Genomic DNA, 24,124 nt, shown 5'->3' on the forward strand with positions numbered 1-24,124 from the left:
TAAAGGCCAAGTGTGTCAGTTCTGATAGTGATCCTCACTGACCGGTCAGAGTAAGAATCGACTGCTCACCTGACAATTCCCTGGACTGTACTGGCTCTCCAGTCTTTGCTTCGCGGTCAGAGTACCGCCGAGCACCATTCTTAGGAATCCAGACTTCTTGCAGTTCTAGACTGTCCTCCTCATCATCGCTCTCTGAATCATGAACAGTAATTGGGGTTGGTTTTACTACACGCTGAAGACCACTAGGTCCTAAAACAAAAAATACAAGTCTAACAGTTAATTTTCTCCCCCCAAAAAAGACTCATGCAAAGTACTGTTTCTAGGTATGGAAGATAAAGAGAACAGAAGATAAGTTCTTGAAAGCTAGATGTGTTTCACCTATTTCTGTCTATGCAGCACATGCTTAACTGCTTGGCAGTGCAACTTTTAGCTATCATGACCCAATTTTTCCACTAAATGGCTAATAACATCAACATCAACCAAATGAAAGATCCAAGGAACTTTTCATGGCTTTTTTTCTAATCACATTATACAACACTTGCACAGAGTAGGCATTCAGTAAATATTTGTTGAATAATGAGCACATCTGTAAGACATTTAAAACATAGGTAGTTAAAGATATTTTCAATTCAAAGACAAGGCAGCATTCCAAAAGATCAGGAGACATTTGAGTTTTAATCTCAATTTATCCCTGGACTGTTAGCTGAATAATGTTGAACATTTTATCAAATATTTGGGCACATGACTCTGCTGCTTGCCCTAACGCATGATATGACAACTGTCTATACTGTGGTCTCCACTTATGTCAACCACTCCACTGTTACACCCCTTTAAGATGATGTCATGGTACTAACAAAATCTTTAATCAGGTTATTAATTTTCCCACAAATGATTCATTGCTTCCTTTTTCTATAAACATACAAAACTGAAGGTGGGGTAAGGAAGAGAGATATAAAAATTCTGGTTACATAGGAAAGGCAGTTATTGTACTAGTTACAAATAAAAGCCAACTTTATTAAGACACAGATACATGAAACAAGAATATCAACAATATATTGTAGGCCTCAATACATGGCACTAAAGGTAGCAAACCAGTCCTTCTCAGTGTCAGAGTCGGGCTCTAGAGTTCAGAAGGAGGAATGTGGGAAGAGTCACAGTATTACCTGCTTGTTCCTCATCAACATCCACAGGAATAATGGCCTGACTGTGAGCTGGAGTATCATTTCCACTCCCCGCTACCACTTCCCCATCTTCTTGCACCATGTCTTCCATTTCATTCAGTGCTTCAACAAAAAACAAACCAAGTCAAAGTGAAAACCAAGAGGCATAAAAACCAGAATGGCAAACAAAACTGGCAGCCCTGAGGACTGAGCAGCCATCTGCCTACTAAGGTCACTGGGAAAATAGCATGCTCCTGTGCTTCACTGTAGCAATATTAACAAGAAGGTTTTAATTGTTCTATGGAGGAGGAAATGACAGGTGAAAAAGAATCACAAAGTAAAACCAAGTCCATCAGTCAGTAAGATCAAAGTAGGGAGACTAGGACAGAGCCACACTCATCCCTGTAGATAGCACCGAGGATAACTGTTGGGATTCGTTTTCCTCTAAACTATCTGCTTGAAGATGCTGAAAACAAATACTTAGGAGGCCTTGGATCTTAAGCAATGAACTTACAGTGCTTACCAGGCAAACAATGTTATTTTGGGAAGAAAGTTTAAAATGTACTTCCCTCCCCCTACTTTCTAGAATCTAAGTATTCTAGACTAGCTATTGACTGGCTATCAGTGAAATATGTGATTTTATTCTTTTATTAACCTATATAATAGGTCCAGTGAACAATTTCAGACAGGTAAGATTCAGATGGTTTACTATATCTTCTTTAAACAACTACTCTCCCGAGGAAGTAAATAAAATAATTCCTGACTTTCCTATGCCTTTAAAAGATTACATCCAAAGCCCTCAAGTCAATATCCAAAGCACCCATTACCACCTACCTTCTTATCTTTCAAGCATCTTTGGTTTCAGTTTGCATTAGACCATACAAATATAAGCTGAACACATCCAATCAAAAAATTCAAGATCTTAAATGTTCTATAATCCAAACTTTTGAGCATCATATTAGTATTCGGAATGTTCCACATTTCAGATTTTTACGTTAGTAAAAAGTCAATATAAATATTCCACCATCTGCAAGCACTATGGCCCAGAGCATTCAGGATAAGGAATACCTAACCTGTACCATCCTTCACATTTCCTAACTAGACTACAGTAGAGGCTGTGTCCACCTTCATCACCACTCTATCTGTATGCCTACACAGGCTCCGTAACACGGCTTTGAAAGAAACCAATCACTTGAGTGAAACGAATAAACAAAAGAAAGCAACAGCCAAGTCTTAGAAAACAAATACACTGTTTAAGAACTTGACAAAATTCCACTGCTCAGATAAATGTCACTGAAATATACAGTAGTGAGGTTTTAGATTTCATGAAGACAGTGCGAATACTTTGGTCTTCAACATACGGCAGTCATTCCTCTTTATGTCCCGTCTCCTATCTTGAATCTCTGCTCTGTTCACATTCCATTTAGGAATGAGCACTGACCTTTCTGGGACACTTTCCATGATAAAGTAAATCAATTTTCTTCTTTCATGTAATCTTGATGAACAATTATGAAAGTCATTAATGTAGACATACTTTATTAGGCTGTATGCTAAAAGCTTTTATATATAGTGTTTGTCTTCTTACAGGAATTTTTTTAAAGTTTATTTTATTTTTATTTGAAAGTCAGATATACAAAGAGGAGGAGAGACAGAGAAGAAGATCTTCCATCCATTGATTCACCCTCCAAGTGGCTGCAATGACTGGAGCTGAGCCAGTTTGAAGCCAGGAGCCAATAACCTCTTCCAGGCCTCCTGCACAGGTGCAGGGTCCCAAGGCTTTGGGTCATCCTCAACTGCTTTCCCAGGCCACAAGCAGGGAACAGAATGGGACATGGGACTTCCAAGATTAGAGCCGGTGCCCATATGGAATCTTGGTGAGTACAAGGTGAGAACTTTAGCTGCTAGGCTACCATGCCGGGCCCCATTATCACAGCAATCATACACGGACTAATTTTTAGATCTGAGGAAATGGAGGCTGGGAGTGTTTAAAATTAATTAGGATTTAAACTGAAGTCTCTCTAGAGCCTACTATAATGCAGGGAGAATGAGCAAATGGTAAATTTATACCAGTTGAACACCATCTGGCAGGGATGGCAAACACACAACGTCAGGTCAGAACATACTAGAACATAATGATCAAGTTATCAAATTATATGTTAGGGCATAATTATCAAGTGTTACAAGAGGTCAAAAGTTGAAGGGGAACACAGACAAAAAAGGAAAAACTAATTTTCACGTGGGTCTGGGAAAGTTTCACTGAGATGAAGCAACATTTCATACCAGGTAGTATGCTGCAATTTTTGTTTTCATGAGAGTGGGTGGTCCCAGGGAAAGCAGGGGTTTATTTTGTGTTGAGGGAGTGTGAGAAAGGGAAAACATGGCTGAGAAGGCAGCCTGAGCCTCAGACTGTAAAAACTTAAAAATCTTACTAAAAAAGCTTTTAAGTGTTTCATGAAGTCAATAAGAAAGGAGCCATAAAAACCCAAATGGAGGTTATTCTAAGAGATACCAGTTAGTGTGACTTAGGTGCAACACGATACGCATACAAGCATGGTATGTGCGATGGGGCTAGTACAAGGTCAACACAGGTCAGATAATGTACCAGGCTGTGACCTGGATTTTACTCTAAGGCAATAGTAAGCAGTTTTCAAAAGGGATCAAGATTGTCATATTTTAAAAAGTTCTCTGGGTATTCTAAGACCGAACTAATTATAGCTGGGCAACAGATAAAGTAGGCAGACCAGCCTAAAAGCAACTAAACCATGTAGTTTACAAAAAAGTCTGTTGCAATGGGAAAGGAAAGAGAGGGGCATTTGAGGATGTTAACGTAATGTAAATAGTAGGTAGGTAACAAAAAATGAGAGCCTCTGCATTACCTTCAGCTGCAAACTGCTGCTCTCCTGGCTGCAATTCCTGCCGAAAGTCATTATCCTCATCTGAGTCATCTGGGTGATGATGATTGTTATCATGGATGTTGGCATTGTTGTTCTGGGCATTATTATCATTGTCATTGTTGGAGTTCTGGTTGCTAACAAGAGCTGAGGAAACTCCAATTCCAGTGCCTGCACTTAGACCAACACGAGCACAGCCCTTCAGTAAAAAGCAAGCCACACATATATTAATTTGGGCTAGCAGAGAACAATTCATTTTAAATATTCTTTATCACCAGTATATAAGAACTAATATTTACATAGTACCATTTAAAGTCGTTTCCACTTCAAGAAAGGTAAAATATTACCAGCATGATTCATAAATGAGGCCCCACAGCACAGACCAGTAAGTGCTACAGCTGGAAACCAGCATTCTAACCTCAAATCCTAAACCGTCCACACTATTTGGCACTATTTAAACAATGGGAATGTAATTATTAATGACTGGGAAGATAGAACACAATTAGTTGAAAGAATAATTCCATTTTTTAAGTCAGGATACTATAGAATTTTATCAATTAAGTAGTTTTTATTTTCATTTCTTTTCTGTTTGAAAGCAGAGGCAGAAACAGAGCTCTTCCATCTGCTGGTAAACTTTCCAAAAGTCCACTAGAGCAAAGGCTGCACCAGACTTCAGCCAGGGACCCGGAACTGCATCTGGCTCTCACACGTGGATGTCAGGGGCCCAAGTACTTGGGCCATCACCTGCTGCCTCCCAGAGCACCCGCTGGCAGGAAGCTGGTTTTAGAAGTACAGCAGGCACTCGATTTTGCACTCTAATAAGAATGTGGGCATTGTAAACAGCTTCTTGAACCCTCCCTTAGAACGTGTAGAGTAACATGTTATACAACTGGGCAACCAAAGATAGCCTAGGATACACAAAAGTGAGGACAGCAGCAAAGCAAACATTTCTAAAACAGTTCTCTGATCATTTTTCATTTTGTACTTTAAGTTCTTGACTAGAGATTTAGTCTAATTACTTAGAATAACAATTTTTGTCTTAAATTTCTAAACTCATCCTTCAATTAGCCTTCCTACTGACTTTTTAATATCACAAGAAGTGAATTATTACAATCTTTTGCCTTTACTGAGGCTCACAATAAGCTCAACTATAAAACTGTGACGGCATATTTATTAAAAAGGGAAAAATTCAAATTTTTGTTTTGTTTTCATTCTGGAAAATCAAAACAAACAAAAACTCTCATCTGTGGCTCACCTTGGGTGGTTCACGAAACATCTGGTCCAGTGAAATAAACTCAAGACTGGGCAACAATTCAATAAACTGACCAAAGGAGTCCAGCTTCAAAGCGTGGCACCTCACTAGATTGATATCAACCAACCGGGTCCATCTTGAGTGGTCTGTTGAAGAAATGACATGACCAGAGATAATTTCAGTAACACTCCCCCCATTATTGATGAGCTTTGCAATAGGCCACAAAGACTTTCAAATCCTAACTTTGCTCTTATTCCATGATGTCAAATCTTACGACTTTAAACTACAAAGTTTCGGTATCTAATTCCATTGTTAGAACTAAATGGCCTGGGAACCATTAACTTTATATTAAATCAGTCCTGATTTAAATGGGATTTATTCCACAATCTACATGCCCTTTCAACAACAGGACACTGGTTAAAGAAATTATGGCACATTCATTTAACAGAACATCATGCAGCTGCTCCAAAAGAACGAAGAAGAGCTGAATAGGTTTGCTGATATGGAACACTCTCCAAAACATACGTAGGGCAAAAGACTGCGATAGGATAGTGTATACAGAATAAGATCCTTTTGCATATATAATTTTAAAAAGCTATACATGTATAGGCTGCGAGATGCACAAAATAATCTGTCCAGAGAATATACAAGAAACTGTTGATAATGGTTACCTTTGAGAAGAGGAGACTTTTCATTTTGTACCTTTCTGTACTGTTTGAAATTTATCAAGTGCATGTATTATTTTTATTTATAAAGTGTTAACAGGAGTTCTGAGTGGTGGGATTATAGGCCATTTTTTGTTTTCTTCTTTATACTCTTCTGTATTTAGAAAACAAACAAACCAAAAACCCAATAAATGTTATTTTTTAAAAGTGATCTACACCTGCTACATCCTAAAGTGCAAATTTCACCAAATTTTCTTGGTTTAGCTGGGCGAGGGACGGAATTTAATTTCTGGCATAGGTAGGACATGGCCATTCTGATGAATCATCTCGACAGAAGTCCCAGAGCCCTAGTTTGTGAGGAAATGCAGACCCTGGGAAGTGACAGGTGTCAGTGGGAACTCTGTTTGGCTAAAGTAGATGTCACAAGAGAACTTCTTCCACCTGAATATATTTCAATGTTTATACATTTATGTATTTAAGAAATGCCTTTGAAACAACAAACAATACTGCAAGCGAGGCATTCCTAATCTAAAATCTAAAACACTCCAAATCCACAAGTTTTTGAGTGCCAACATGACTCTCTCAAATAATTTCAGATCTTAAAGCATTTGGATTGAGGACTTTTGGACTATGGCTGTCTAACCAATAAAATCCAAAATCCACCCCCATACCCTCAAAATCTGAAATCTGAAAACATTTCTTGTCCCAAGTATTTTAGAGTATTCAATTTGAATTCTCTCAGGGAAAGAAATGAACTCCTGTCATAACGAAAAATAAGAATGCAAAAATTACACAGTAAAGATTTCTAGTTAACAGAAATACAACCCTTACATTAGTGTTTGCAATGTCACCTAATTAGTTTTTTAGATATGCATTTGTCCTTTAAGATGATGTGCCATTTTGAAGGTAATTAAAGAAAAACAATTCTAATATTCTAGATCCTAGCATGTAATTCCTAACTCATACTTTATGTACCTGACTCAAAGAAGTACATGTAAAGATAGGGTACTTTATCACATATTCTGGACGTTGCAAAAATTGTAGACAAAGAACTTCAGGTATAAGACTATGTTTACATTTCTAACTCAGTAAACAAAATCCTACAAAACCAGGATGAATATAAAATACCTACATTTTACCTTAGGAATTCAACCACAAAACACGCAGAAAATAAAGACATTACATGCTTTCAATGTAAATATATAGCTGCATTAGTCTACAGTACCTGATATCCAATTGTATGGGTTATGAAGATGGGGGCAATTGTAAATTGCCAGATACTTGATACAGGAAAAAACTTCGTTGACTGCTTTCATCCCTATATCAGTGATGATACCAGGATTTTCTACCACATCAGCCAAACCATACTTCACCAGATCCGTGTTAGCCATTCGGCCTGGAAAGAGAAATCAATTTCAAAGAAAGTAAAATTTTAAATGTCACGGACATGTTTTAGGAGTCTAGTGTGGTAATGTGTAGAGAAAAGTAAACTCTAACAATTCTAGTTCAGTTTTAGAGTCTCTGGGGTTTTGATTGGTAAATATATACCCATCCCCTAAAAATGAACTTTAAATCCAAAGCATGACACTGGTTTGTAGTGCCCACTGTTTGGTCTCAAACTAGCAGGGTGGGTATTAGCACAAAAGGACCCACCATTCTAGGTCATGTCTTTGAAACTCCCATTTCATGCTTTGTTTTCTATAACACTTTCTCCCATCTGCTTACCCCTTATTCTTCACAGCACTACACTAACGTGAAGAGTTCCATGAAGGAAAGAAAAGAGGTACTGTCCAGGTAAAGTTCAATGTTCAATTCCCTCAAATAGTGCTGAGAATTGAAATATTTACTTATTTTTGTACTTATCTGATAGGCAGAAGGAAAAGGATCTTGCAGCAAACTGAGTTTGAATTCCCAAAGTTTACCTTTCTCTAAAACCATCAGCTTTGGTTTGTACAAGAATTTCTTTTTAAGATTTTAGTTTTCTTTTTAAAAGGTAAAACTAAAAGTTCATCATGATATGAACCAAAACGGTCTATTCCTCAGTTGTATTTCACTCCCCAAAACCTGCAACAGCCTGGGCTGGACCAACTCACAGCCAGAAGCCTAAACTTTATCTGAGTTTTTCACGTAAGTGGCAAAAATTCATTACCTGCTGTCTATCAGAATAGTGCTGGGAATTTTAAAAGTTCAATAAATGTCCCATAGTCCTTGTAATCAACCAATAACACAGCTGAAAGACAAATCTATTGCTCCTGTGAAGCTGCCCTGAACATTAATTTATAACTTGAGCTTAGGACATGTTTAAAACAGTCAATACCAAACTCTTAAAATTTTACTTTCCTTACACTTCACAGCAGCTCTTCTTCTAGTATGTTTTTGGCAGTTATTGGGATTTGCTACAGATTTCAACTTAATGCATCCTTTACAATTTACCCTTTATTTCCCTTAAACTCCTAGTAAGAATCATTTTCTTGTTCTCTGGACTCAAGATAGAAGTTATCTTTTACCTTAAGATAAGAGAAAGAGTACTGTACTTGTTCCCTGGGCACTGTCCACAAAAATTCTGCAGCCAATATTGACAAATCTTTTATATCAACTCAACCTGTCCCTGCTCTGGGGTTTCAGGCTTGTCACACTCCCTAACAACCCTGATGACAGTATCTGATAGTCATTTTTTGGTTACTGTCTTTCTATAGTCCACGGGTCAGCTTTTAAAGCAAAAGTTAGCAATTACAGAATACATCTTAAGTGTCAGAGAGTATTACTAGTACATTTATTTTTCAATTGTATCCTCAGCAGTGCCACTCTGGAGAAAACAAGGGAAATTTAAGAAATGATAAAACATATACTTAAGAGGAATAATTTGCTGAGGTCCCAAGATTAGGAACAGGAAATAATTCCACTTGTTTCTAAACTTCCAGGACTAAATTTTACTGCTGTGGCTTACATGTTTCCTGACATTATAATCACTTTTAGCTAAGGCTCTGAGCACATGAATCCATGTAAATGAAGAATGTTTTTCTAAGTAGTCATCTTTAGGTCACTGATTTTTCCCATCACTGTGCTTAACTTAACCATGTCAGCTACTCAATAATTCCTCATGTACAGAAATGTATATTATTCAGTACAACCATTTCCTCAATCTGGTATTGTCACTCTGACCATTAAATGTTTGGAGAAAAGGGCAATGCTTGTGTATATTTATTTTGCCAGACCCTTTGTAACGAAAAGGGATTTGAGTTTTACCAGAAGCCACCTGCTATGTTCTGGAGTTAGGCTTCATAATCTGAGTTACTGAAAAGACTAAGTTATTGAGAAACCATGTGAAAAGACTGTACTTGAGCAGGGTCATTGCACTGCTCTCAGAGCGTGTTAGAGGTATCTGGTATCTCTTCAGTTTTTAGAAGGACAGAGAATACATGGAAAAAAAGATTGAAGTATAGTGAATATGAAGAGAAAGCCTCGTAAGACAAAATAAACTATCAAACATGAAAAAAAAAGTCTGAAACAAATTATGTTGAAAAGTATGAATTACAGTCCAGTAGTCAGCATTTTTTACTATTGAAATTATGCACATGGACAGAGAAACCCTATAGGGAAATAGCTAGCTATAAAAAGGATTTTTAAATCAATCTTTTAGAAGACCTGAAGGTAGTGAGCTATATTAAGTCACAAAATTTGTCACACTTTGAACCTTTGGGAAATAAAAATACAGAATAACAGAAATGTCAAAGGTACTAGTTTTTTGTTCATACAGAGATATCAAATATTAATTTTATAAACAAAAAAGGGTTTTGATCTGGACCATTTGCCATCCTGATCTGAGGAATTCAGTCTTGTGACTTGTTTTTCCATAACACAAATCAGATCTAAAGAAAAAAATGGCATTAGATATGATGGTATGAAAAAGAGGAGGACTTGATGTAAATTACATGGGGAAAAAGTCCCAATATCTAAATATCAAAAAATAAATAAATAAATAAAAACAGGATTCAGGAACTTAACCAAAATCCTACAACCTGGTAAAGAAGGAGCAATGCTTGAGTCACCACCTGCTGCCTCCTAGACTGTACGTGAGAAAAAACTGCACTCAGAAGTCCTGGTGGAAATTTCCTTGCATGTCCTTTTAGAGCTATGTGGACAAACATTTCACTAATGAACTGACATGCATTTAAAACCAAAGGAATGAGCTCTCACTTATAAGTGCATTCTAGAAAGTGCTGTGAACAACACTTCCAACAGCAATGATCATTATATAAATACTGACCATTATGTGCTCAGACTATCTGGAAAATCCAGAATCCCCAGTGGGTTTATTATGGAAATGAAGAGCATGGGCAGGGAATGGGACCTCATCTGAGAGGACCATCAAAAGCTTCGAGAGTGTGGTAGGTCAAATTCAACAAATGGAACCAAAGATGACATTCTGTGAAAAATAAAGCAGAATGGGAAAGAAACTTGGGCAGTAAAGTAGAGACAGTACCAAATTTAAATAAGGATCCTCTTTTGGTATATTTTTAATAACTATTATTTTTATAATATGCTAATATCAGAGGCAACACAGAAAGAAAAAGCAGTGACATTTTTAATGTAAAGATTTCTTCTTCAAGAAGTGAGAGCAATGAAGGTTTTTATGTTGTCTTATATTCAGGAAAATATGACATATCCCTATCCAGATGAGCAATGCCAGACAGCAACCCTAGGAAATAAAATAAGTCTTACTCTGCAGCAAAAACTCATCTACATATCCCAGATGAAGGGTTTCAAACTGGGGAAACTCCAACTCTGCCATCTTCAGGGCAGAAAAGACACCATCTTTGGTTAGGGAAGGCTGGATCCGAACTTCATGTAACCTAAACAAAGAGATCCACATCAGAATAAAACAAAAACCATCAGAACCAAAGATTCCCCAGAATGTAAAGCTGTAATAGCAGCTTAAATTTTTATGAAAATGTCAGTAATTCCCTTGCCCACACAAAAAATAAGAGACGTCTCCTCTAAGATAGCAAATTACAAAGTATACATATATCAGAAGCTGCATGTAAAGTAACAATGAATTACAAGGCAAGAATCTTAAAACTGTTTAAATTGTTTCTTAGGCCTTACTGAGCAAAGGTGAGACTAGGTAGCTGATGCTGTTTAACATGTATATTAAAATAGCTGATTTATTTATTTTAAAGTTAGAGAGACAAAGTGTGATCTTCCATTTGCTATCACATTTTCTCAATGACCCCAACAGCTGGGGCAGGGCAAAGCTGAAGCCAGGAGCTAGAACCTTAATCCAGATCTATACCCACTGACACCCAGGGAGCTGGAATCAGAAGCAGATCTGAAATTGTGCCAAGTACTCTTTACCATCCTCCTCTCTTTAGACATCTAACTTTGCAAAGAATATATAGTCCTATAGTAGATAATAATATTAACTTGCTTAAAATTAGAAGCAATGGCTTCTGTTATTTCACTTACATTCTTAATATTCTACTGATATTAGAAATTTTGTTTTGAACCAGCTGAAATAATTAATAATTACTTGAACCAGCTAAAATAATGCAATGAAAAGGAAATGCTACAAAAATAAAAGTAGAAGCAAACCTTTGATATACAGGGAGCAGAAAATGTGGCATAAAGCAAAATGCATATACAGTCAAAATATTAAGTTGTTCATAAGCTCAAACACTGAGGAAAAGTCAATTTAACCCAGAAAAGCCAACTCAAACACTATTGTCTAAATAGCAAATATCACCAACTAACTGATACAACTCAGAATATCATTCAGAGATTGAAAAAATGCTCCCTGAAAAGGTTATAACATCAGAGTTTCAAAGGCAACTTCTGTTGGGACTTTCACATACTTCCAGGTAGTTAACTATCTTTTCTCTGATTTGAGCCAACACTTCTAAGGTAAGTCTGCAGTGCAGCTCAACTAGTTATCTGTTGCAACCCAAAAGCACTACTTTGTAATGTCCATTGGCTACTTAAAAAACTTCTTTATATTTCATCTGAATAAAGCAAAATGAAACTCCATACACACATACAGAGCATATGTTCTCTCACATTTCTTTAAACAGAAAAACAAAACAAAATCTAATTTCGAGGTGAAAGACACGAGGTGAAAGACATAATGTGAAAAGGAAACATACCTACGGGCAGCAGTAATAATGAGGTAACCAAGATCTACTTCAAGAGCATTTTTACAAGCTCCCAAAACAATAGTGTGTAAATTTCTGAAACCACCTAAACAAGAAAGGGAACAAAAACAGGCATGTACTCGGACTACTGAACTTATAGAAAAGTACTTACACACATCATAGGACGGAGTGGGGAACATTTTTGTATCTATTTATAACGTTCTGTATATTTATAACATCATTGGCAGGCCATATAAACCTATCAACCTAAAAATTAGTCTGATGTAAAGTCACTGAATTTGTAGAGTCCCACCTAAGGTTGCATTGGCAAGACCGGAAGAAATGATTTTGCAAGTCTTACATGGATGGTCCACCTGACAGATGATGTTCCCCAGGTTGGTTGGTCTTAGATAATAATTATTGATTTAAAAATAAATCTAAGTTTTGTTTTTGTATTCATTAATGTTTCAATGTTATTAACTATGTTTATTTAAACAATAGTATTGGACAATTTTTCATCTTATTTTAGTTTCATTATATTTTAGTTTTCAATCATCAAAATTTAACTAAAAGTCTTTCTACATTTTTGTTATGAGGATATGATTAGCATACGGTACAATCCATATCCTAAAGGATCTAAAAATAAAATATTTTTCTCCTTCAAAAGCCATCACCTGATGGATGGATCTAATATCAAAGTGATAAACATGAGAGCCTTTCTACATTTTAAAGTATTAAACAAACATTAGCTATTAACATTATTAATTCCTAAACTCTTTTGGAGGCCGAGGGTATCGATCCAAAGTCATAAGAATTCTGATCACTAAAGAGCACTAGAAAAAGTATACATTTCTATGAAAAAGAACAAATCGCAGGAGGTAATGGTCACACAAATAATAAATAAAAAATAAAACCAGAAAACATGCCCTATCACTGTACTAGCTGAGGTTAAAACATGCATGAAAAGCAAATTAATACTAGCCATTGGTTATTTGAAAACAAAACAAAAGCAAAAGCACTAGCAAGCATATACTTTTTAAAATATCCAGGAGAGGTTAAATAAAAACATAAAAATATTTTTAAATTGACTTTTAAAACATTAAGTAACTGAGAAAAATGAATACCTGATCTCCAACTGTCTTCAACTACATGTTGAATAAGACCACCAAGGAAAGGAACTCGAACCATTTCCAAGTGTTCCAAATTTCTGGCAGAGGCTAAGCCCGTTACTAAAGGGACATATTTTAAAGAATTTGTAGGTCCTAGAGAGGAAAAATATCCAATGGAACAATGTTAAATTGCCTTAAAGATCAAAACAGTGACAAAAAAGAGTAACTTACATTTTGTTATTTTCTACAACCTAGAATTACTATTTTTAAAAAGTATTTTAATTATTTGAAAAGTAGAGAGAAACACAGCAAGATCTGTCATCCCAAAAGCTCATACACAGGACGCAGCCATCTGAGACCTCAATCTTGGTCTCCCACGTGGACAGCAGGAGTTAAATCACCTGTTGCCTCCCAGGGTCCAATGGGCAGGCAGCTAGAGTAATGAGTATAGCGGGGACTCCAACCCGGGCACTCTAAAATGGGATGGGCGTGTCTGTAATAGTAGTTCAGCTGCTGCTGTCAAACACCCAACCCATATAATTCTTATCACAAATAAAACTGTTAGCTTATTAATCATGCACTTACTTAGCAAAACTTGTTTTTTTTTCCCCAGTGACAATGGAGAGATATATAGGTTTTTTTTTGTAGTAAATTCCCTGAAATCTCAATAGTTTTGAACTTAAATAACTCAGGGAAAGAAACCAGGATGAAAATTTGATCCTTAGCAGCTGGATAACTTAAATAGCTTTCTATGTTGGATCCTATAAGTGCTCTAAACAGATAAAATGGTCTGCTCATAATGGTGCCTGCAGTTGAGATGGGGATAGAACATGAGTTATAAAAGGATAAAATAGCACGTACAAAAAAAAAGTCTGTACTAAACAAAAATAAAAGAATTAAGAGGAGAAAGGAGAGTTGGAAAAGACAGAACCTAAAAGGATGTGACAAGTATAAAGAGGAAGGGACTGCAGGCCCAAGATAAGGAAACAATAGTTCAGGATTAAGGAAAGACATGGAGAAAGCTGTATGGCTGTGTAGAGGAGAGTTGAATTAGCAGCTGTGACTAGGAAAGAAAGTACACCATGGAAAAGAGACAGATAAAAGGGTATTTGAGGGTCCCTGCCTGCTAGGAACCTTGAAGCTGAGTTCTGTGTGATGCAGGAGGGCAACAGGGGAAATTGAAGGTGGATGTTCACAAGAGTACTATCTTAACAGAAATATTTAAAGGAGATTAGGTCAGGTAACTATTGACATGCAGATGTTTAGGAAACCAGACAAAGAAAGTAGACTAAAATCTATTAAAAAACAATCCTATGAAAAATAAAAGTGGCTGTCAGAAATCTGTACATACTCTTTACTGATCCTGCCTTGGTTTGTTTTCAAAGGTAAAACACAAATTTTGTTCGTAATGTATCTAAAACAAAAAGTGTATTTACTTTCAAAGGATGACAGAACAGTAGTAACAGCATGTCACTTCATTTACAAATGCAGCCAGGGTTTGCTTTATGATATTTTAGAAAGAACATGTTTAATTCCACTGAGTACAATTACCTGCACAATTCCTCATGACGAAAGTTCTTAAGCTGATGCAAAGAAAGTCTTTAAATGGCTGTGGTTTAGTAAGCCTTACCCACTTCATATAAAGGTGCCTTAGCATTGGAATACAGGGAATTTCAGGAACATTCACTCCTAAAACAATATATCAAAAAGAACAAAAAAAAATCACATAAATACTGTTTCTATATAATAAGTCTATTTTCCAAATTATCATTTTCTTTTTCAAGAATATTTTTGTCAGAAGAAAATTGCATAATTAGGTTCTATCAATTTTAGCTTTCTAAAACAATCCTATAAAAATTGTTTAGCCAAATCCTAAGCACATTACTTAGCTTTAAACATCCACAAATACATATTTGGCATAATCTAATCAACATGGCGCTGAGGCACTGAAAAATAACACTTATTTTAGTCTTTCAAGTGAATAAAGGTATTTTATGCTTCTGATCCAGGAATGGCTTAATACCAGGAATCATTTTCTCAGAGGAACACAATCTGCAAGGACGAGGGGCACAGATCAGGAAAAACTCAGGAATTGGGGAAGAAAGAAGAAACACAACACATCTATGGGAAGAAGAGGTATGGAAACCTTGCCTAAAATCTAATCACTGTAGGCTACAGAAAAGTCATAAACTGGCTGTAATTTGCGAAGGAAATCCAAGAATCTAGATGCTCAAATCCTAGATTTCATTAGCAAAACCAATTTAATGCAACTTTTAATTAACCTTGAGATCATAAAAGCATTTCAGCAAGCAAGTCTTCCCCCCAGCCCAAAAAAACATAGTTAACTTGAGCGTAAACTATGTATATGGGGAAGAAACCAGAGAGAAAAGCAGAGAAATGATGTATAGACTTAAATACAAGATACAGAATTCCAAAATCAAGTTAAGATCTCCCAGGGGTAGTAGTAGTACCAATGAGACATATCCAAAGCATTTACACCATATGATCAATCCAATTTGCTACAAACTTATAACCTAACACACAAATGCCCATGCCTCAAGAATGTTCACACTCTTTTATTTACTATATACCTTTCTATCGCCCTCATTTAGGTAAGGGCTAATTTACTGGATGGATTATATAAGCAAATGCAGTTAAAAATTTTTTTTTTCTATTTGCAATGAACAAGAAAGGCCAGTGGAAAACTTAAAAGACATAAAAACATTTTTTTTTTTTTACCTTAAGGAGGTTACACTGTAAATCTCAGATACTACATAATCCCTTCATTACCTAAAAACTGAGTTTCATCTGATATCACATTTCCAGTAAGAATCATTCCCTGACCTTACTACAAATAAGAGGTTGTAAGAAATCTGACAAATGTGCACATCTGATTTAAGACCTACTCCTTATTCCTGCTGCTTTCCCTTCATCATCTAATTCCACTTCAGGAATTTCTTCTCCTTTAGAAAAATCCTAATATTTGGAATAATGCATGTAACAATGCATGTATGTGTTGAATAAAATATGCAATAAAAAAATTAAAGGTCAAATTATAACAGCACAAAACAAACAAAAAACAAAAAAGAAAAACAAATTAAAAAAACTATAATAGTAGGAGCTCCTCAAAATTTATTTAGGCCAAAGATAACAAATTAAACTTAAAATATCTGCCTGGTCATCCTTTACGCTGAGAATATTGGAATATAATACCAAAAGAATATTTAGACACAGAAACACACTGTGACCACTGTGCAAACAAAGAGTGTGGAGAAAGACTACTGTAACTCCATTTCTCAGGGAAAAGATTAAGTACCAGTTTCACCTTGGATCTGGGTGACAGAACATAGAAGGGTTAATTTTTTGAAGAACACACCGGTAAGGTGAAAACAGAATGGAATTTTATTATCTGCGATTTTCCTACAACTAAGATACAATAAAGAAGCCACTAGTTATCCCAGTCTTTTGAAATAAATAAACTATTCAGCACTTCAGTTAATAGCAATCTCAGTAAGTATATACTAAATGGGGAAAGTACATGTAGAACATTTCTATCATCTCAAAATGTTTTATCAGAAAGTCTTCCTCTACAGGGTAGAATGCAGACCATTAGGTAAGAAGGGAAGGAAAGATTTGGGCTCAATGGAAGGGGAAAAGAGACAACAAACAAACAAACAACAATAAAATCCTTCCAAAATTACTTAATCTTCAAAAGGGGAACAGATTGCTTGTGAAGTAGTATTTCCTCCTGGAAAACAAGAAATTTGAATTTCAGGCCTCTGTTTGCCAACACTAATCAAAAAACTCATACCTAAAAATATCATCACTTTGCTTCAGTGAATACTCAGCAGCATGGAATTTCAAAGTATCACATGTGACCCAAGAAACAAACACTCACCTACTAAATGCAGAGTTTGAATTTTGGCACCTATAGGAATTTTCAGCTTATTTTCAGGAGGAATTGGAAATGCTCCATTACGATTACGAAATTTACCCAAAATATGGACATGAGGCATGTATGTCCAAATGGATTCTACCAACTCCAAATGAGAAGTTTCTACACCCTAGAAAACAACACCAAAGCAGGAATAAGACAACTTTTTCTACATCCAAAGTGCCTCTTCCTATATCATAAGACGAGACATGCAATGGAATTTCAAATTAAGCTTGAAACATCAGTTCTATCATTTTTTTGGTTTGTTACTTCACCCATCAGATGCCAAAATATTCAACCGTGTGCACTCACCACCAAGTTTGGGCATGCCTGCAAAGCTTCTAGGACTCCTGGAATGCTAAAGGCTTCATGGCCCCTCACTCTTCGCCTCTCAAGATACCGAGGGTGAAGACCATACAGCTGTTCAACATCTGGCATCTTCTTTAAAAGTGTTAGAAAACTGGAATCCGTGAAGCCTGAGAAGTTTAAGTATTTAGAACCATGTTCATCTTTCCGTTCATTTACTAGGCATTTGTAATTTTAATCCAAAGTTAAAAGCCGAATAAATTACAATGAAAACATATTCAAAGAAAAAAAAATCTATTCAGATTCCTTTAGTAACAGAGGTTATGCACCAGAAATACCACACACTCTGAACTAATACTTTGCAAATAAGACTTTAAATTTATTCCCATCTTTTGTTGTCATTGCTTTTAAGGCATAGAAAATTTCAACTAAGAACATATTCTGAACTCAAATGACTTGGACAGATTTGGTTGTTAGAGAATTACCACATTCTCTCTCCCTCCCCACAAAAAGGTGCTCTCTGGTCTATATTCTCCAGGGCTCCTGTGGATCCCACAAGTGAAAATATAAATAAAATATGATCCTCTTCCTTAGTAAGCTCAAAATTCTAAACTAATTTCTATTTCACATAAGATTCTTCATTTTACCCATTTCCTAATAATCGTTCAGTTCCATATTTTAACTACCACTCTCCAGGCATGTTAGAAATTTAATTTTTTTAAAAAAAGACAGATACAAGTTGATTGGTTAGCAGAGCAACTAAGTTGATTGGGACTATCTACCTGAGACAAGTTGTGCTCCAAGGCAGGAATGAACCAGATGGGAAAAGAAAAGAGGCAGATTACTGTTATAATATATGTGTTTCTTCTATTATCAGGGCTTTTTTAATGTTGTAAGAAAGTCTGCTGGTATTTCAGTAACGACAAAAAAAACTCAAGTCTCAAGGAAAAAAACAGACTCCAAATGACTAAGTCTTACTTACCAAAGTTTTCAAAAGTAATACTGTTTGTTCAGGTATAATACATGTGTGAAGAACAAGACAGAAACTTTCTGTAATTACAGCCCTTCTTCTTATGCTCACGTATATAACATGTACTTACTGAGCCATGCACTTTTTTTGACTGTTCTACATGTTTTCTCATTTATTCTCACAATGGAATGAATGAGGTTATGATTTCATTTACATGGGTAGAAAATGAAGCTGAAAGATCTTAACAGCCAGCAAGTAATCTGCAGTAATACAATCTGAAACTCAGAATGAACACTGCCAATCTCATCTCAGGTTGAGGAAATTCAACCTTTTCTACTGAGACAGTGTGAAAATCCTCCCCCCACCCCAAAAAAGAAAAATCATCTATTAAAATCACAAAGTACTATTATAGAAAGATTTGGTGTTACAACTATAGTAAATAGGCCCGCAGAGCATTAGTGAACAGTCAGTATGATCTCTGAGTTTCTTCTACTCATGATTGAGAAGAAACCTTGGGCTCACAGTATCTATCACAGCCTAAGTCAGCAATGGGCAAACTCTAATCTAAGAAAGGGCAGAGATGTTCTAAGATGACAGCACACGTCATCTTTCTTTCTAGGGTTCATTAATTTCATCTCCACAGTGTCTGCTGCCCTAACCTCTGCTAAAGAAACTCAAATACAAGGAAGAAGACAATGACTCACAAAAGTTCCTCAATCTTTTCTTTCTTGCCATAAACAATCAACCTCTGAAACAAGACAAGTTCTTTGCCCCTAAGATGGTTTAAGTACTTGAAGATGTCTTTGCATAGTTTCCTTTTTTATAAGAATATATATTTGCAACTATTTTGGCCAAAAGTTATCAACTGAGTGATTCCTCTGCTGAATCACTCAGAAAATTCACAATATTTCAGGGCTTGTGTATTCCTCAGTTCCTCATTTCTGTTGATATTTGTTTCTTATTCCCCAAACCCTGTCATAGTTTTAGTCTCGCTGTCTTTAGACACTGCAGAAAAAAAGATTTAAAGAGATTTCAAAATCGCTGAACAACATTTCTTACATGGATTAGCGTTTAGGGAAAAGGAACCTCAAATGGCCTTGTATTATCATTTTTTCCTTTCAGGTGTACTTTACTTATTGACTAAAGTCATCAGCTTTTTCGTCCACTAATTTTTTCAGCTGAGATCATTACAGTAGGCTGCTGTTATTCACCAGCAAAACCACTGCCTTATTTAAGAATCTCTAAGCCTTTTTAAAAAGTGCTAAAGAAATCAAGTTATAAAAGAGATTTTGCTGGGGCCTATTAAAACAATTTTATAAAAACAAACACATTTTTTTTTATTCTAGAAAGTACAGTTAAGGTATGCTGGAAACCTATGACAAAAATGTTAATATTCATTCAGAAAACCTCCTAACAGAATAAGGACACACATACAGTTATTTAATCAAGTACACTCAGTAAGCATTCTTTACTCACATGGGTGCAACAGGCTCATACAGCTCCCTAAGTATTATAAAATCAAACTGCAGATGACTAAAGAGATAAACTTCAGGGAAAATGCATTTTCAAAACTCACACTCAGTGTAGATACTTTATATATCATCTTGCTTTCCTATAGACTATGTGGCTTAGATTGCTTTTCTCAGGACGGCTTAACATGAGGTAATTCATACATCTTCCCAGCAGGGATCTGCAGCTCCTTACAAGTTAAACCCACTTACCGCTTGGCATGTATTCCCACCACCGCCCTGCACAGAGATCCACAACCCTCACAACTCTCAGATACAGGGTCACGGCTTCCTTTAGCTTCCGGGAAAGACATTCCATACACATGATGTCCTGCAGAGGCAGGTACCTTTTAGACAGAAAGAAACTAGTGTTTGTAAGTGCATCAATACTTCCTTTTACCAATAGGCAATATTTTTCCTGGTATTTTAAAAGTATGGACATATAGCTTCTTCATTAAAAACAAAAAAGTGAGCAAATATTGTACTCTCCAAATAAAGTAGTGAGCTCTCTCCATAGGTCATCAGATTAAAATTGGCTTTCTTTTAAGTGTTATGGAAAAAAATAGCTTTTAAAATAATAACCAAATACAAAACAACGAAAAAACATTTCAATGCATTTTAAGCTTTAAGGAATGTGTGAGAAAGCTTGAGCAACAACTGATCAACCTGAACATGGCCAACGCTCTTTCTTTCTTTCTGTTTACACAACCCATTTCCTTACGGACTCTTTTCATTCTTTTAATCATCTTTTTGCTCCTTCATAATCTACTATTTTTGTCATCAACAAATATGTTGCCTAATTTTATAGTAAGCAATTTCCTTTCCTACATCTTTTACTTTGAAGGTTACACAGATAAAAATATTGCCTGTTACATGAAGACACCTCATCTGAAATACGGCTTCCTTTTCTCTAATCTTAGTACCTCTTCCTTCCCCAAACCTTTCACCTAACTTTAGCTTTTCTTTTTCTAATAATACCAACATTTGTTTTGAAAGAGCAGAGAATCTGGTCCTTGTGCCAACATCCTCATCTATAATATCATTCATTTGTTAAAGTAAGAGCTAACCCTTACCAGGCCTGCAAGTGTCACAAATACTGAACTGTTGTATTTCACAATTTCCTTGTAATCTGCTGCTGTTTGCACACAGTCCTCTCCCTGTCCTTCCCTTCCCCATCTCTGCCTGCTCTAGGCCCTCCTGATTGTTGACTCTGGCCAGTCGAGGGTAGCAGCTCCACAGGGCAATGCTGCTGGTCCCTTCTATGAATTCCTCAACATCCCTTACTTGTTCTATGCAAATCATTAACAGACCATCCACTATATTCTCTTGCAAGTCCTGCAGAGTATTGCAAGTGTTGAAATTAGCTTAGAAAGTCAAACTTGCAAAAAGTCACACAGCTAAGTAAGTGAAGACAAGGCAGGGATCAGAATTAAAATTCACAGAAATCACATAATTCTAAAGTAAAAGTCTACTTAAGTGTGACTATTTTTCCACTCTATTTATTTTGAATTCTATTCCCTCTTGCTTTGCCTTAAAAGCTATTTAAAAGAGTTCAATCTAATCTTCTATGAAAAAAAAATTACTACTAGTGGAAACTTAATTTCTTGCCTCTGTAACTTAGATATATGTAGAAAAATTTCCAGAAACTACATGACCACAAACTTTTTAAATAATGAAAAATACTGAATGTTTTTGGAATCAAGTTTCCTCATTATTTCTTTTCCCAAATAACTGATAACCCAAAATACTTGCTTAGGTTAATATTATATTATATACAAAGATATTTCAAAAAATTTTTGGAAAAATGGAATTGAAGTTTTTTTGGCACAAAATATTTTTGAAATTCATGCAGGTTTTCATTGCAGATATTTCCATGAATTTTTGAAGACTTTCACATTTCCATTAAGTAAAAACGGACTAGTAATCAAAAATTGAAGATTATTTTATATTGTATTTGCCCAAAGAAATACATTTTTCCTTCATAGATATATGAGGATGCGTCATGGTAGTAGAAAATTAAACTGAAAGTCAAATTTGTTTCAGTGCAACAAAGAAACAAAGATTTTTGAAATCAGTTTTTTTATAATATGCATTTACATGAATTTTTAAAAGACTTCTTACATGCATTACTTTATAAAAATTTTTTTGTATCAAAGTATAATTTTAATTCCCCTTTTCATGAATTTCTGGCTTAATCCTGAAACAGAGCACATTGGAATTTGTTAAAAGAATGACCGAAAGAGAACAATAGAATTCATACGACGAATCTTTGTTATTTACCTGTTATAAAGTGGCTTGACTGAAAAGGTAGAATTTGTAAAGATTTTTTATTTTTGGAAAACATCCTTTTTGAACTGTATTTACTAATTACAAAACAACTTTACTTGATGGATAAAAGACTGGTTTAAGTCACTGAGTTACATACTGAGCAAACCTTATGTTTTATACTTATCTCATTGTTGCAATCACAAACATCAAAAAAGTCTGTCAGTTAATACAAATTCCAAACGGCCTAGGAATGTTACCCAGGAGAGGATTATCCAACAGCATTTTCTGTGACAAATGAAGTATTTTCTATTTATATGTTGTTCTAGACAGTAACCACTAGCCAAAGAAAACTACTGGTCACTTGAAGCAGAATCAGTACAACTAAGTAATCGTATTCTTCACTTTAATCTAAAAGCCACAAATTTACAGGGGCTCCACTGAGTCATCTCAGCTCTACTGTCGGCTCTCATCTTTTGCAGGTAGGTCAAGTCAATCAAACAAAACCTTACCTAAAAATATGGCAAAGCACTTCATGTGACAACTGATTCATGTAGTCCTTTGTCTCATCTGATATGGTCTCCTCCGGGATTTCATTACTCACGAGGCAGGTTTTAACACTTTTCTTTCTCGGCCCCATTGCTGTGTGTTGCCTCCAGAATCAAAGAGTAAAGCTTCCTTCGTTTATCTGAGTTCAAAGCACCTAAAAAGAAAAACAACAACAACAGATTAAAGAAACAACCCAAACTCAGACACGAAAATTATCTCTAATTTACTCTATGCAAAACAATATTTATTTCAACATGCAAACAAAGCAAAAGAAGTGCCACAATTATTCACACCAAAATCAAATTAATAAAAATGTTTCACCCAAAATACACAGAACATTGTTTTCTGAAGAGCACTGAAGAATACACATTTACATTGTTTACCATGAGGAAACATCTAGGAGAGTGTTGTCTTCTGGTTTGCATTTAGCTGCTCCCCCTGATTAATTCACTAAATTTCTCCAAACACTTATTTCTTTATATGCAAAGGAAGATCATTCAATCAGAAATGTTCCTAATACAGCAGAAGAAAGAAGTGACTCTTGGGCTCTGGTGCTGGATCTACCAGAAACTTAAATCAACATTCAAAATTCTTATTTTGCTATGATGCAATAGGGCCAGCAAACACAAAGGGTCACAGACTCCTTTGTGAATCTGATACAGACTTAGTTTTCCAAAACTAAACACAACTTAAATACAATAAGGAAGAAAAATGGAAATACCCTTCTTCCTCTCCAGTGAATATTAAGGAGTTAATTCTCTTTCATCACACTCACAATTTGTTTTTAAAGTAAGCTTTTAATGGTGGTGGGAGAAATGGAGGGAGAGGGAAGGAACTAGTAGGGAGAAGCAGCTTCCATCTGGTTCTTCTCTTACACAGATCAGCACCTGCAGCAACATCTTCACTCTTGTTTGGGAATAAATATTTTAATAATGGCAATCCACACACAACAGTTGAGAGGAAACCTTGGTCTTCTTAGGAGTGATGACACTGTCACTAGAGCAGGTGACATATGTTGATGATTTAAAGGAGGCTCATTCATTTATTCATTAATTCAGACAGGCCTTTGCCAAATCTATTTTGTATGCCTGTTATTTGTATAGCACTGTGAACAAAGGATCCTGAAGGCAATGGGAACAGATAACCAAATAATCACTCAAATGAACTTTGATCACAAAGAGAAAACCACTTAAAGTAAAGACAGAGATCAGTAGTGTGGCACAGCAGGTGAAGCCATCACCCCACCTGTGACACTAGCATCCCATATGAACACCAGCAAGTCTCAGGGGTTCCACTTTCTATCTAGCTCCCTGCCAACACACCTGGGAAAGCAGCAGAAGATGGTCCAGGTTGTTGGCCCTCTGCTACTCACATGAAAGACCCAGAT

The 24,124-nt window shown here is 35.9% G+C and overlaps 1 protein-coding gene across 4 annotated transcripts in view; it reads right to left on the minus strand.

Annotated features, from left to right (window-relative positions):
* The window catches only part of FBXO38 (F-box protein 38), a 48,385-nt gene that overhangs the window by 16,264 nt on the left and 7,997 nt on the right, over positions 1-24,124 (minus strand). For all 4 annotated transcript variants that reach the window (XM_040997487.1, XM_040997574.1, XM_040997326.1 and 1 more), the window contains exons 2-14: positions 22,701-22,891; positions 20,137-20,270; positions 17,452-17,615; positions 17,104-17,269; positions 14,757-14,894; positions 13,221-13,358; positions 12,109-12,202; positions 10,691-10,821; positions 7,194-7,364; positions 5,307-5,449; positions 4,037-4,250; positions 1,164-1,283; positions 70-249 (exon numbers count right to left, since the gene is read on the minus strand). In XM_040997487.1, the coding sequence (XP_040853421.1) occupies positions 70-249; positions 1,164-1,283; positions 4,037-4,250; positions 5,307-5,449; positions 7,194-7,364; positions 10,691-10,821; positions 12,109-12,202; positions 13,221-13,358; positions 14,757-14,894; positions 17,104-17,269; positions 17,452-17,615; positions 20,137-20,270; positions 22,701-22,828 (1,921 nt within the window). In that variant the 5' untranslated portion in view covers positions 22,829-22,891. The remainder of the gene's footprint in view (positions 1-69; positions 250-1,163; positions 1,284-4,036; positions 4,251-5,306; positions 5,450-7,193; positions 7,365-10,690; positions 10,822-12,108; positions 12,203-13,220; positions 13,359-14,756; positions 14,895-17,103; positions 17,270-17,451; positions 17,616-20,136; positions 20,271-22,700; positions 22,892-24,124) is intronic.

Source organism: Ochotona curzoniae, unplaced genomic scaffold, assembly GCF_017591425.1.
Source record: "Ochotona curzoniae isolate NIBS_2020 unplaced genomic scaffold, NIBS_Ocur_1.0 contig_1, whole genome shotgun sequence".
Taxonomy (NCBI): domain Eukaryota; kingdom Metazoa; phylum Chordata; class Mammalia; order Lagomorpha; family Ochotonidae; genus Ochotona; species Ochotona curzoniae.